Consider the following 14639-nt stretch of genomic DNA (forward strand, 5'->3'; position numbering starts at 1 on the left):
GTGCACCACAGTTGTGTCTTCAAACTTGTATTTTTGTTCCTCTTTTCAGAATACAGTGATGGTGGTAGACCACCTCAAGGAAGAAAGAAAGGTTGTAGTTCTTTCCCAGGTAATTCTGGCAAGAGGAGCCCTAATTATGAACACGGTGGGGGTGAGCCTCAGCGCTCACACCTCCAGGAGGATGATGGAAACGTGGTGAAGAGGGATGTCCAGGAGGACCCCGAAGTAAGACAGTAAGTGACCAGGCAGCAGGGTTTGTACACAGCAGCCCCTGGCACTATGCACCTCTCTCACTCTCCGTGGACTTGTTTCTCTTCTGTCACTGCAAAACTGAAGCATGCTAGAAGTGAAATAATGGTTGAGCAATCCTAATTGTAGTGCTGGTGTCAAAGAGACGAGGGTGTACAGAAGACTTTCTTAGCACGTATGGCCACTCACCCTCCTTCTCTCCACATCCCCCCTGCAGCTCTCCCTGGACCATCCGAGGCAACGAGAGGACAGTGAGATTGGACAGTGAAGGCCACATGCATATTACTGTGTGGGGAAACAGAAAACCTCTGGAGAGAGAAATGTGGGAGAACACACAAGATGGAACCCCAGGGAGCTGGTTCAGGGTCACAGTGAGTATCCTGAAAAATGTATGGAATGTGCAGGAGAGAAAAGTCAGGGAGAGTTGTCTTGGTCTCATGTAGAGATGCTGGTTTATTTCACTGGGGACAGCTTGTAATCTGTCCTTTTTATGACCAGGAGTTAACAATCTTGTTCATCTAAGGGCAGATTCAGAGAAGCAGTGTAAAGGGAACAGGCTGACTGTGAGGAGAACGGAGGAGCCTGTCTCAGAGCAAAGATGGAAACTACTGCCAAGGATATGGAGCAACTCCACATTGGAGGTCTCAGTTTGGCAAGCTGAGTGTGGGAGATGGAGGGTCGAGCCTCTGGAGACCTTGTCTGAGGGGCAAGCAGTGTCTGCACTGGGTAGGATCTCCTGGAAATTTATAAAAGGAAGATCATCTCTGACACCTTGATTATTTGGAAGAGAGTTTGACTGGAGAGAAAGAGTTTTAGGAAATCCATATTACGCACACCCATAAGAAATCATGCCAGTGGTCCCTTCTTTAGAAGCCCTTTCAAGCTCAGTAGAAGGCCGGAAAAGAACAGGAAAAGGTTCGTCCTCCAACCTAAATTCCCTGTTGTCTGTTCTCTCTCCCATCCCTTCTTTTCATCCTTAGATTCCTTGTGGGATACAGTATGACAAGACATGGCTAATGAACTCAATCCAGAGCCATTGCAGTGTCCCCTTCACTCCAGTGGATGTAAGAGAGGATGCCGAAGCCAGACGCGTGGGCACAGGGAAGGGGGAGAGAGAGATCTGGTTCAGCAGGGTCTGTTGGCTTCTGATACTATTGCTGTTGCATTCAATCCCTGTAGTTCCACTTTGTGAAAAATGGGGCTCGGTTCTTTGTCCAAGAAGCTACAACTGCCTCTGCATTGATGGATGTCAGCTACAAGATTTGTGACAAGGAGAGCCGAAAGGTGTGTGTCGCGGGCATTACCTGTACCTCATCCTGAGGAAGGAGTACAGGCCAGGGGCTGGTTGTTTTCTTTGGAACTAGAGTTCCTGGTGCTTACCCCACCTCTTCTTCCTGCAGATACCTGTCTTTGTCAGCCGCTCTGATGTTCCCTACTCTGTGCGGTATAAGTTGAAGCCAGAAGAAATGGAGCAGCTAAAGGTAATGCAGACTAAAGGCATGTTGTGTGCCAGCGCTCAAACCCACCTCTCCTTCCTCCAGGCCCCCGTCACCCTCGCCGCGTTTTCCCTACCACCACCACAGCCTCAGAGCGGCTCTCTCCATCTCTCACTCCGCAGCTGACCTTGATCAAACGATTTAATGTCTCCAAGCAAGCTCTTGACCTCCAGAGGCTCTGCGTTGACCCAGGTACGGCTGACAGCAGTAATTCTAGGGCGGGCGAGGTCAGAGGGGTCTTCCTGCAGGGAGACTTAGGGATGGTAACGTGGGGCGGGGCTGGTGCTGGCCCCAGACCCCACTCAGCCATCTGATTCCCTCCCCTCTCCTTCCTGAAGACTTGGTGGGCCATGATATTGATATAATTCTGAATCGAAGAAACAGCATGGCTGCCACCCTGCAGATCATCAAAAAGAATTTCCCTGAGGTGAGGCTGTAGGCCCAGTGCTGGTATTAGGGTAGGGGGTGGAAGAGATGGGGTGGAGGGCAGATTTGTCTCCAAGGTCCTAGATAGTAACCTTCACTCTACCTCTTCTTGCCCCAAAGCTGTTGTCCTTGAACTTGAGCAGCAACAAACTATACCAGCTGGATGGCCTGTCTGACATTATACAGATGGCCCCCACGGTCAAGATCCTGAACCTCTCCAAAAATAAGGTGAGAAGGGGGAGCCAGATCAAAGTTGGGTTGAGAGTAAGTGTTGGGCATGTTAGTGGCCATCAGAGTGATGACAGGAGGCAGGTGAAGGTACCTGTGGGGAAGGGAGGGAGGGGGCTGGGGCTGCAGGGATCCGGATGTCCCTCTTTCCCTGGGATTCCTTTTCCCACTTCCGCCCCATATGTCTCAGCTGAAGTCTGTGTGGGAGTTGAGCAAGATGAAAGGGCTGAAGCTTGAAGAGCTGTGGCTGCAAGGGAACCCATTGTGTGGCACCTTCCCAGACTGGTCCACCTATGTAAGGTCAGTGTGAACACCCTGTCACCCTTCTTGGTGACCTTCACCCATGGGAGCCTAGACTATCTGTGACAGTGCCCCTTTGCCAAAGGTGGCAGCCCTGGTCTTCTGGGAGGATCACAGGCCCCACCTTCTGCTCTCTCTGTGCCTATCACCGGTGAGGAGTTTCCTTCCCCTGACCTGCTCACCTCTGCAGGGGCTCTGGGGTCTGTTTCCAGCTCTCTGCGCCCAGCTATATTCCACCAAGGCCTCCCAAGAGTGTGCCCCAGGAAACAGGGCTTCTCCTCCTCATCAGGACCAGGAGCGACCAGCCTTGATCCAGATGCTGGCGCCCTGGACTGAGAAGGGTCCTCCAGCCCAGGGTCTCATGCTGAGAGAAGCCTTCCTTCTTCGTGCTGAGATGGCGTTTGCCTCCCCCGTTCTGAGAGGGGCCCTCTTCCCCTTCCTCCAAAGGGGTCCCCCCTCCTCTCCCAAGTTGACATGGGGGCTTTCCTGCGCCATGCTGAGGGCTGAGGCCGTGGGTGGCTGCTGTCATGACATCCATTCTGCTGGCCCAACGCCAGGAGCTGGACCCTCCTTGGGAAAAAGCAGGGCTCCTTGAGTCAAGGGGCCAGACGTGGGCCCCCGCCAGTGATCAGAGGGCTTCCTGAGGCAGGAGTGGAAGGCAGAGGGCGGAGGTGTTAGGGGAGACAGAAGGACAGGCCTGTCAGGGGCACTTCCCATCCCTCCCTGCACAAGTCACATCATCCCGCCTGGTCCTTCACAGGAGCCCTGGGCAGCCTGAGACAGGTACGATTCCTCAGATAAAGAACCAACTCAGACAGGTGCAGGGGTCATCGGGAGAGAAGACGGTGATCATAAGACTGGGCCACGGATCCTAAGCCCCATACTGAGCTGGGACCTGACCCTTTCCTCATTCTGGGGAAGATGTGCCCCCATGGCGGCCCTGTTTCCCATGCCCACGTCTGGCTGAACTCACACAGGTGACAAAGTTTCAGCCAGCATCCAGTGGGCCCCCCAGCCCAACATGGGCATATTTTCCATTCCTACCTGGTGTGTCTGGGCGATTCTGGGGCAGGTGAAGAGCCGCAACAGGTGTGCCGTTTCCCCTTTCTTCTCTCTTCTTCCCTGACCCCGACCATGGGAGAGCTTCTTTCTCTTCCCTTTGTTTTCTCTCTCTCCCTTGTCTCTGTGCCCCTATGTCTCTGTCATCTCTCCCCTCCTACCTTCACTCCCTTTCTGTCTTCATCCCCTCCATCTCCCTCCCTGAGCCCCACCTCACTCACCTCCCTGGCCCAGCATCCTGGGCCATCCCTGGGGGCTGTCCGGGTCTTGCCAGACTGCTGGACCCCCAGTGAGGTAGCAGAGCCCCGGGCTCCCACCCCATTCCCTCTTCTCCCCACAGCCTTCAGTTGGGCCCTGGAGGAAGGAAGTGAGGAGAAGGAAGCCCTGCAGAATGGGTTTGAAATGCTGCTCCCTGTGGCACTGGAGAAGGGAGTCCGAGTAGTCTGGGTGGGAGCTACCCAGGCGAAGGAGAGGAAGGGAGGGAGGGAAGGACTATTAAAGTGAAGGTATTGAGAGAGATGAGGAGACAGTGCCTTTCACACAGTAAGATGACAGATGCTCAGTGCTCAACAGGGAAGTGGACCGAAAACCCTTAAAATCAGAAGCAGAGGTGGGCAAAGGGCGCTGCTGGATGGGCCAGAACACACTGATCTCTGTTTATGGTATTACTGTTTTAACTCAAAGGAAGCATTGCAGCCTTGAACTATCAACCACCTCTTCTCTATTTTTGGTTTTGGACAGGGCCATCAGAGAATGTTTCCCAAAGTTGTTACGCCTGGTAAGTGCCTACGTAAATCATTGTCTCTTACGAATGTCGGTGGCCTCTGCACCTGCCCTGAAGCCCTTTGGGTCTTGCCTAGAACACATATTAGCATCAGAACCTTAACCATTTTGGGGGACATGGACTCCTGAAAATGACATGGATGGACTTGCTGGAAAAATACCCATAAATACACACACGCACACACACAAGTTGAATATAACACTAGAGACTTCCAGGACCTCATGGTGAAGACATCCACTGTAAGCTTTCCCATGGAATTTCCAGGGCCCTTTCACACCTGACCTCTGACCCTCACCCTCCTGGGCCCATCCTTTTCCCGGATCATCCAGGGCCACTCCCCTGATCTCCACTCCTGACTTCCTCTTCCCTTCTCCAGGATGGCCAGGAGTTACCGTCACCAGTTACTGTTGACGTTGACACTCCCTACGTAGTAAAGCCCTGCAAGGTGAGGAAGAGGATAAAACAACATTTGGGGTGTTGCAGGGAGGCTTTATCCACTGCACAGTCTCAAATGCCATTTGATTCCAGGGCAGCTACTTTGGATCTGATGAGCTGAAGAGCCTAGTCCTGCAATTCCTGCAGCAGTAAGTACCTCTGGGAAGCTGAGCAAGGCGGGGAGGGCGAGGACAGGTGAGGCCACCTAAGCACAGGTCTGCTCAGGGGAGTTTTCAAGTCACATTTGAGGTCCAGACCACAGAGATAGACTGTCCTCATTGCTCCCCCTCAGGTACTACCTGATCCATGACTGTGGAGACCGACAGGGTCTCGTGGGTGCTTATCACGAGGAGGCCTGCTTCTCCCTGACCATTCCCTTCCACCCCGAGGACCCAGCCCCGTGAGTATCACAGCACAGGCTCTGCTCCTGGGCCGTGTGGCTCCCCAGCAGACACAGGCCAGCTCCTGCAAACACCCACCACCCACTGTTGCTCTTTGTCTCCTAGAAGCAGCTTGTGCAAGTACTTCAAGGACAGCAGGAATATGAAGAAGCTCAAGGACCCCCGTGAGTGTGTGATGGGAAGACTGGGTGGGAAAGGGCGGTGAAGGGGTCAATCATAGGGCCCAGGGCGTGGCAGCCCCTGACCTTCGCTCGCTTCCCCTCCCCTCACAGACCTGCGGGTTCAGCTGCTGAAGCACAAAAAACGTGTCATTGTGCACACCCTCTGTGTGTTGCCCAAGACTCAGCATGACTTCAGCTCCTTCGTGGTGGACATGTGGTTCCAGACGGTGAGCGCCTGCTTCCTCCCTCGGGCGGGCCCAGGAAGCCGCAGGTGGGTAGGAGGTGCAGGTGGTGACTGGGCGTCTGGGCTCTTCCCTTTCAGGAAACGATGCTCTGCTTCTCTGTCAGCGGGGTGTTCAAGGAAGGTGAGTGTGTGTAGATCCCCACCCCAGATGCCCCACTGCTGCCTCCCCCTGGCCAGGCTCACTCCCAGAACCACCCAGCTTCCCTGACCCCTTCCCTTCCCTTCCCCTCCCCTCCCCTCCCCTTCCCCACTGTGTTCTCCAGTCCTCAGGCTTCCCACAGACAATCCAGGTCTGAGCTGTGTCCATGTCTGTCTGCCCTGCACACCCTGGGCGTTGGGGACACAGGCTGTGGAGTTTGGTGGCTCTCATCCCGGATACTTACTTTGAGAACTTGGGCCGTTACTTAAACTCAGTTTCCTCATTTGCAAAATGGGGTAGTAGTATCCACCTCTTGGGCGGCTGTGAAAAACGCATCCCGTGAACCTGTGTAGTGGTTGTCAGGGGCCCTGTCACTGGGCGCAGACTGCTCCTATAGTTGCCCTCCCCATTGCCGACACCCTGGCCCCCGTGAACAACTGCCCTCTCAGCATGAGTGTCCAGTCACAGCCTGACTGGGGACCGCCGTGTGAGCGTGTACAGCACGTGCGGCTCTAAGGGGTACTGTTGTTTGTTTGCTGTTGAAGTGGAAGGAAGTTCTCAGGGCTGTGTGCGTGCCTTCACCCGGACCTTCATCGCTACCCCTGCCAGCTACTCCAGGTGAGAGCCCTGTTGTGGGCGGGAATGCCCATCCCCGCCTGGGCTCAGGGGCGTGGGAATGTGGTGGCGCAGACCTTAGGTTTACTCGGTATTGTGGAAAGCCAGCGGGGAGATCCCAGGAGCAGTCTAGCCTAGTAGTTAAGAAGAGCATGGGCTCTGGAATCGGCCTATGCGTTCTCTCCTTGACCCAACACTCACTAGCTGTGTGAACTTGGTCAAGTCACATGACCTCTGTGTGACTCAGTGTCTTCTTCCGAGAATGGGGATCAGAGCGTCCACCCCTTGGGCTGTGGTAAAGGGTAAATGCGAAATTGCCCGTGGGTTGGGGATAAACCTATGAATCGAGTGAAGATGGTAGACAGTCTCTCCAAAGGTGGGCTCTGTGGGTAGGGGCAGAGGTACCAGTCAAGGAACCTGGGAGACAGACACAGGATGGGCGTGGGAGGAATCTGGTTGCTGAGTGCCAGTGGGAGCAGAGTCAATATTGGGGGTGTGGGTGTCCATCCAGGCGTTGTCTGAGGGCCCATTTTTCCTTCAGTCTGTGCATCGTGAATGACGAGCTGTTTGTGAGGGACGCCAGCCCCAGTGAGACCCAGAGTGTGTTCTCCATCCCAGTGCCCACACCCACCTCCAGCTCCATGCACACCCTCTCCCAGGAGCAGCAGGACATCATGCAGGCATCCTCCACCCGACCTGAGGTGAACCTCTAGTGGTCTCAGAAGTGAGTGCTGGGTTTGCGTGGGCATAGGAGGGAGCTGGGAGGAGTAGAGGAGTGATTAATGGGAACTTGAAGGTAATTATTTTAAATCTATTTTTTTCTCACAAACGTTTAGTTGTGAGAAATTCCCTAATTTCATACTAATACATTTCCATGTATTATAAAATACAGGTTTCCCATCTTATATACTGTTTTGAAACTTCTTTTGTTTATCATTAGCACCAGCATAGCTTCCTCTCAGTATATGTGAAGCTAACTTATTCTTTCCAAGATCAATATATTAAACAGTTGAATTCCAGGAAGCCATAAGCTATTATTGATAGGCATTTATCTTCTCACTACATCTTCAGCATTACATGCAGTGGCGTTTGCTCATTCTGGTACATACATGTTGGGAAACTTGAAGGCTTGCTCTTGTAGCACAGATTTAGCTGTGACGTTGTGTGGTCAAGTGTCTCCAGTTTGGTCCTAAGGGAGGTCATCTATCCTCCCTCACTACAGGTGCTTTCAGTACAATGACTAGACTATACCAGAACTAAAAAATTCTTTACTCATCAAAAAGTCAATTCTGAGAATTCAGAGATAAGAAGAAATAGACCTCTAGGGTTTCAGGAAGGTGAAGGTGGACAGAAGTCAGGTGCCCTGGGGTTGAAACTCAACGGCTGCTGGCTCTGCTGACATCCCAATTCTTTCTCTTTACTTTCTTCAGCCCAAGGGCAAGATTCCAGATGAATTTTGAGATGAGACCCTCATCCACTGACCTGGGATCTTGAGAACAAAACTCTGCAAATGAGCCTTTAGATGTCATTTTCATCCTCCTCATATTTGTTACCTCTCTTCTCTTAACTGAAGCCATATCCATGACTAAGCTTGCAGTCCAGCTAATCAGGAAACCAAAGTTTACCGTGTAGGCCTGCCAGTTGTTCTATATTTTTCCCACGCATGATCCTTGTTTATCTTTATATTAAAGAGTAACATTGCACATTGTATGTTGTGTGTCTTGGATTGCTCTTCCCCTGACCCAACCATGAGTTAGTGGGGTCAGGACCAAAAGGTCCCATCTCCCACATCATCCCTGGCAGTCTCTAGCATTTATATCTGACCTACACAGTGCTTGAAAATTATAAAGGGCTCCATTCCTGGACTACCCTAAAATGCAAGCTTTGCCTCCTGATAACCTTCTCTCCACCACTTCAGTACTCACAAGTTGTGAGCGTTCTGATGTTCACTTCTATAAACAAATATAACGTATTTAGCAAGTAAAGTACCATATTTACTCTAATAATTATGGTTTTCTTAATCATTTAACAGATCTAAAACAGTGCTAACATTTTTATTAGGTTCTTAGGTTGTGTAACTAACACTATTTTCCCCACAACTCCTGTGTTGTTTTTTTAACTTATTTACTTTGAAATAATTATTGATTTACCAAAAGTTGCAAGAAAATGTGCAGAGAGGTCATGTATAACCATCACTCACCTTCTCCTAATAATAACACCTTGTATTACTTTAGTACAGTATCGAAACTAAGAAATGGACATTGGTACAGTCCACTGAGCTTACTACAATTTCGCCATTTTACATGCACTCATTTGTGTGTTAGAACACCTGTGAATAATACTTATATATATAATTCCATGCACTTTTACCAGCTATGTAGGTGTTCTATCACCGCAAACAAGATCAAAAACTGTTTCATCACCACACGTTTCCCTCATGTTAGCCTTTATAGCCACACCCACCTTCTTCCTGATCCCACATCCCTAAACTCTGTCAAACACTATTATAATTTCCTAAATGTCATAGAAATGGAATCATATAGTATATTACCTTTAGGAACGGATTTCTTTCACTCAGCGTAACTCTCCTGAGATCCATCCAAGTTGTAAAGTGGGTCTATAGTCTGTTCCTTTTTATTGCTGAATAGGATTCCATGGTGTGAATGTACCACCGTTTGTTCAGCCATTCCCCCGTTGAAAGACATCTGGGCTATTTCCACTTTTTAACTATTGTGAGTAAAACTGTGATGAACTTCATGTAAAGGTTTCTGTGTAAACATAAATTTTCATTTCTCTGGGTAAATTGCCCAGAGTGCAACTGCTGTATCATATGGTAATTGCATGTTTCGTTTTGAAAAACCTGCCAAATTGTTTTCCAGACGGCCTGTACCATTTTGCATTCCCATTGGCAATGTATGAGTGACTCAGTTTATCCAGTGTTGCCTGCATTTGGTTTTCTCACTGTTTTTTTCAGCCATTCTGATAGGTGGGTTTAATATTTCATTGTGCTTTTAATTTGCATTTCCATGATGGCTAAAGATGTTGAATAGCTTTTCCTAAGCCTATTTGCCCTCTGTTCATGTCTTTCATCCATTTCATAATTGGATTAAGAGGCAAGAAGTTATCTCTAGAGAGCTGCCCTGGCTCTGGCTAACAGGCAGAGTAAGAAAGTGAGGCCCCTCGAGACTCACTTTTCTTGAGAGGGAGGGCAGAAGTGGGGCTGAAGCTATTAAATGTTCCTCAAATTAGGACGGAACTTGGATATGGAACAGGATTAAGAGGTGGGGGCATCTCTGGGTCCATCTGTGGAGATCTGGATAGGGCAGAAAAAGAAGGGGGATGTGGGGTAGAGGAAAAACAGTGGAAGGAGGGAGATACGGGGGGATGCCTTCTAAATGATGCTAGATTCATCACTCTCAGCCTGCTCAATGGAGTGCAAAAAACTATTCTAGACATGTGGTTTTCAACTCTGGATATCCATTAGGATCCCCTCTAACGCTTGGATTCAACCAACTGCATCAGACCCTCTAGGGGTTAGCCCAGTCATCAGTATCTTTAAGGTTCACCTCAGTTGATTCTAATGAGCTGTCAAAATTGAAAACCTTATCTGATGGTGTATTAGTTTGCTATGGCCGCCATAACAAGATACCACAGGCTGAGTAGCTTAAACAACAGAAATTTATTTCTCTCAGTTTCAAAGGTTGGAAGTCCAAGATCCAGGTGTCCACAGGTTTGGTTTCTTCTGAGGCCTCTCTCCTTGGCTTGCAAATGGCCTCCTTCTTACTCCTTCTTCACATGGCTGTTCCTCTGTGCATACACACCCTGGTATCTCTTTATGTGTCCTAAGCTCCTCTTATAAGGAAACCAATCATATTGGATTAGTGTCTACCCTAACGGCCTCATTTTAATTTAATCACCTCTTTAAAGGCCCTATCTTCAAACACAGTCACATTCTGAGGTACTGGGGGTTAAAGCGTCAACATATGAATTTGGGTAGGACACAGTTCAGTCCACAACAGATGGTATGAGAAATACCTTGGTCTGAGAAATTCATCTCCCTTTTAGCTACCTTCCTGGAACTACTATACAACACTTCAGCCATCACCTCATTAGGTAGAAGTTGGTCATGTGACCATTGTTGGCTGCAAAGCAGGCTATAAATGTGGTCTTTTACTGGAAACATTACTGTACCAAATAAATTTGGGATTCATTTATTAAGAAAGAAGGAGAATTGGTATAGAACATATGCTACACTTTCATACCCAAGGCAGCTAGAAGCACTACCTCAATTATCATGTCCTTTCTACCCAGTTTTCCAACCATAGTTTTCATGGGTTCAAACAAAACTGCTGCTTCAGAGACACCTGAGCTCACTCTCCCATCCTCCCAAATCCCATGTCCCAGACTATGCCTGAGTCCTCACAACTTAGCATGTTTAATCTACGTCATTCACTCACTCATTCATTCATTCAACAAATATTTATTGGTTACCAATAATATGTGAGGCACTGTGATAGGCACTGGAGATAAATCAGAGAACCTGACAGACAGGGTCATGGTTCTCATGGAGCTCACATTCTACAGGGGTTGATACACTCAAGATTTAAGAGCCATTAAGAAAATAATATGGGAAAATGTGACAGAGAATGACTAGGGTGGGGAAGGCAAGGAAGGATGTTCTGAAGACGTAACTTAGATTTAATATTCAAATAACAACAAGTACACAGTCAGCAGTGGGAAGATATAGGAGCTGAGCCCTCGAGACAGAGGGAAGAGCAAGACGAAAGGCCCTAAGATATGGGCAAGCTTGGCAGTTTTAGGGAACAGCTTGTATGCCAGTGTGTATTGGGAGGACAGTGTTAGAAAATGAGGTGAGAATGGTAGGAGGGGCCCAATAACAGAAGGTCCTGTGGGCCATGGTAAGGACTCTGGGTTTTGTTCTTATTATGATGGAGCCATTGGGTGCTTTCTGAAAGGAAGGGAAGTTACTATTATCATCTACTTTATTAAAGCTCATTCTAAATGTTCTTTGGAGGACAGACTGAAATAGAGCAACTGTAAGATCAAGAGACAAGATTAGGAGGCTACTACACACATGACAGTGAGAGGTGACAGTCTCGTAGACCACAGTCGTAGCAATGGAAGGGGTGAGATGGGGTTTGAAATGAGATGTATCTCGGAAGTACTGAACTTGTTGATGAAGTCCACGTTTGTGGTAAGGGATAGAGAGGGATTAAGTGTGTCTCTTGGAATGTGGATTTTTGCAGCTGGGTTAGGGCGGTTTTCTTCGATGGGGAAATGAATGGAGGACCAGCTTCGGTGCAATGCCAGGAAACTGACAGTTCTGTTTTGACCATGTCGTTTGTGGAGCCTATGAAAAATCTGGGTGGGGAGCATGTGGTTGGATGTATAAGTCAGGAGATCCTGAGAATATTCTTGGCTGTGGCAAAAAAAAAAACCCAAAACAAAACAAAAAACAAGCATGCAAGCAAAGAAATGAAAAACCCAACTGTACAGTTCAATCTGAAAATACAGGTTGATTCCACATATGAGCATGACACAGCTGTAGATTCTGGAAGGGATACAAAGACATACTAAAAACCAACTTCACTGAGCTATAATTTATGTTCAACATAATGCATCCATCTGTTTTTTTTTTTTTTTTGGTTGTGCTGCGCAGCTTGCAGGATCTTAGTTCCCCAACCGGGGATCGAACCTGGGCCCCTTGCAGTGAGAGCGCCGAGTCCTAACCACTGGACTTAGCTATAGGGCTAAGGCTCTGGGCTGCCAGGGGCTACTAACTGTCAGAGAAGAAAGATATATGTCTGGAATATAACTATCATTCATCCACTTATTCATTCATTCATGCACCTAGTGCATGTCAAGATTAGTGCTAAAAAGGGAAGATAGGACCATGAAAAATTTCAGGCAATGTCTCTGTCTTCCTGAAGATTAGGAGTCGAAATAGAGAACTGCAAGTGGCTCTGGTTGCTAAATAGTAAGGGAGGGATTTGGTGAGATAATTGGGCCCCCAAAAGGTCTAACCCCAGTGCACAGACGCAACTCTTCCCCTTCTGCATGTCTCATAGACAATGCTGTGGCATGACCTAGAATATAGAGCTGTGAGAGTAGAATGAACCTGAACATTCTGTGCATAAATGGCTGAGGAAACAGCTTTCCAAACCTTCCACCCAGCAAACAGCCCTGATTATGTGCCGAAGTATATCTCAATTTCATTTAATTCTCACAGTTGGAGTTGTATGACTAATTATTTTGTCTCTGTATCTAATTAAGAAGCTGAGGTTAAGAAGGGTCAAGTATCTTGGAAGAAAACAGCAGATCTATTGATGATAGGAAAGTGTTAGATTTTAAGCTGTGAGCTATTAACTAGTGTGGAATACTAGTTCCCATGCTTTAGGTCCAGGCTGAGGTAGTAGCAATGAAAATTTCTCAGTCAAATGCCTGGGATTCATTGGCCATTAGAGAATTTTAGGAACTGGAGAAGCTATAGGAAAATGAAAGCCTAACCTACCATCCTCCTGCCTGCTCCGCATCATTGTTCCTGCCTCTGCTCTCTTGTTTCCTATGATAACATCATCTTAACATTAGGTTTTGTTATTGACTGAACTGTGTTCTCCCAAAATTCATATACTGAAGCCCTAATTACCAGTGCCTCAGAATGTGACTGGATTTGGAGATAGGGCCTTTAAAAGGTGATTAAGTTAATTTAAGGCTGTTAGGGGATACGTTAATCCCATCTGACTGGTGTGCTTATAAGAAGAGGAGTTTAGGACACACAGAGAGACAGCAGAAGTGTGTACACACAGAGGGACAACCACGTGAAAAAGCAGCAAGAAGATGGCCATCTTCAAGCCAAGGAGAGAGGCCTTAGAAGAAATCACCCCTGCTCACACCTTGATCTTGTACTTCCAGCCTCCAGAACTGTGAGAAACAAATTTCTGGTGTTAAGCCACTTAGTCTGTGGTATTTTTGTTCTGGCAGTCTGAACAGTCTAATACAGGCATTATGAATGTGTTTCAGCAGGTCATGAAGCAGGTAGAGTAGACTGTGAGAAAGGATGAAAATAAAGTGATGGTAAAAAATACCAATGATCAGAAAAACTGAAAGAAACATGGTTAATTTGTATTACTATCAGGCAAAATAGGCATCAAGCAATTGCAACAAAGAAGGCCACTATCAAATCATAAAAGAAAATGTATTAAGAAGATTAAAAATTCGGAACTTACATTCACCTGATAACATATCTTCAAAAACATATATAGCAGTAAGTAACGAAGTTACAAGTAACAGAAAGTAAAATCCACTTTTGTGTATACGATATGGAAATATATTTGCTTATATAACTGAGCACCCAGAGGTAGAGGAGACTTTAGGTTAGTTGATCCAGTGACTCAAAGTTATAAAGACTCAGGCCCAATCTTGAACCAATGACTGTGGCTAGGGACATAGGATTATTGCGTGAGATCTAAAGTAACTCTGGTCTCACCCTTGGAACTAGCAGTCAAATTCCCCCCAAACGTGACTGTATGAGGGAGGAAATGCACTCATGAAAATTTGAAACCAGTTAGGAAGAAGAGGAATGTATATTGCGTAGGTAAACAAAAATGTCACCTTCAGGCACCATTTGAAAGCACAATTATCAATACGAGCATAATACCCACAATACTCAAGCTCAAATGGTTTTCAACTACTATGTCTTTCCAGGTAGCAGATACTTCTATTCAGGAAATACCTACATTGAATTAGTGAATGGGTAGTTACAAAGCACTAGAGCTCTCACCCCTGCAGTAAGTTTAGGAAGAACCACAAAGGCATCCATGGTAGCGTACTTAAATCTCATTTTCTTTCTCAAATTTTTGGCAAAGCTTTTTCTTTACTATCGTACTTTGATATTATTGTGTCAGGATAGTTTGACTAGAACGGAATGGATTCTTTATAGTTACAATTTTATCAAGTATTACCATTCTGTAAACATACAACACAGAGTTCATAAAGATATGAAAGATGAGAAGCAAGAAAATTGTCAACATTTATGATCAGCAACAATTTTCTTTAAAGAGCACCATTAAATTTCAATATGG

At 47.3% G+C, this 14639-nt stretch overlaps 1 protein-coding gene across 1 annotated transcript; it reads left to right on the plus strand.

Annotated features, from left to right (window-relative positions):
- The first annotated feature begins 524 nt into the window (after window positions 1-524).
- Window positions 525-7250, plus strand: LOC133082444 (nuclear RNA export factor 2-like). Its single transcript, XM_061179039.1, has 17 exons — window positions 525-620; window positions 1230-1313; window positions 1429-1539; window positions 1650-1730; window positions 1868-1937; window positions 2084-2172; window positions 2292-2399; window positions 2590-2699; window positions 4500-4536; window positions 4919-4987; window positions 5071-5126; window positions 5270-5377; window positions 5484-5542; window positions 5651-5766; window positions 5862-5904; window positions 6468-6540; window positions 7079-7250. The coding sequence occupies exons 1-17, from the start codon at window positions 525-527 to the stop codon at window positions 7248-7250; spliced, it is 1482 nt and encodes a 493-aa protein (XP_061035022.1).
- Window positions 7251-14639: the final 7389 nt, after the last annotated feature.

Source organism: Eubalaena glacialis, chromosome X, assembly GCF_028564815.1.
Source record: "Eubalaena glacialis isolate mEubGla1 chromosome X, mEubGla1.1.hap2.+ XY, whole genome shotgun sequence".
NCBI classification, from domain to species: domain Eukaryota; kingdom Metazoa; phylum Chordata; class Mammalia; order Artiodactyla; family Balaenidae; genus Eubalaena; species Eubalaena glacialis.

Bases quoted from the DNA above. Each gene is read 5' to 3' on its own strand.
- LOC133082444 (XM_061179039.1), top strand. From the start codon at position 525: ATGCATATTACTGTGTGGGGAAACAGAAAACCTCTGGAGAGAGAAATG. The intron at 1,731-1,867 runs GTAATGCAGACT...CTCACTCCGCAG, and splicing joins AAGAAATGGAGCAGCTAAAG to CTGACCTTGATCAAACGATT. The intron at 5,543-5,650 runs GTGAGTGTGTGA...CTCCCCTCACAG, and splicing joins GAAGAAGCTCAAGGACCCCC to ACCTGCGGGTTCAGCTGCTG.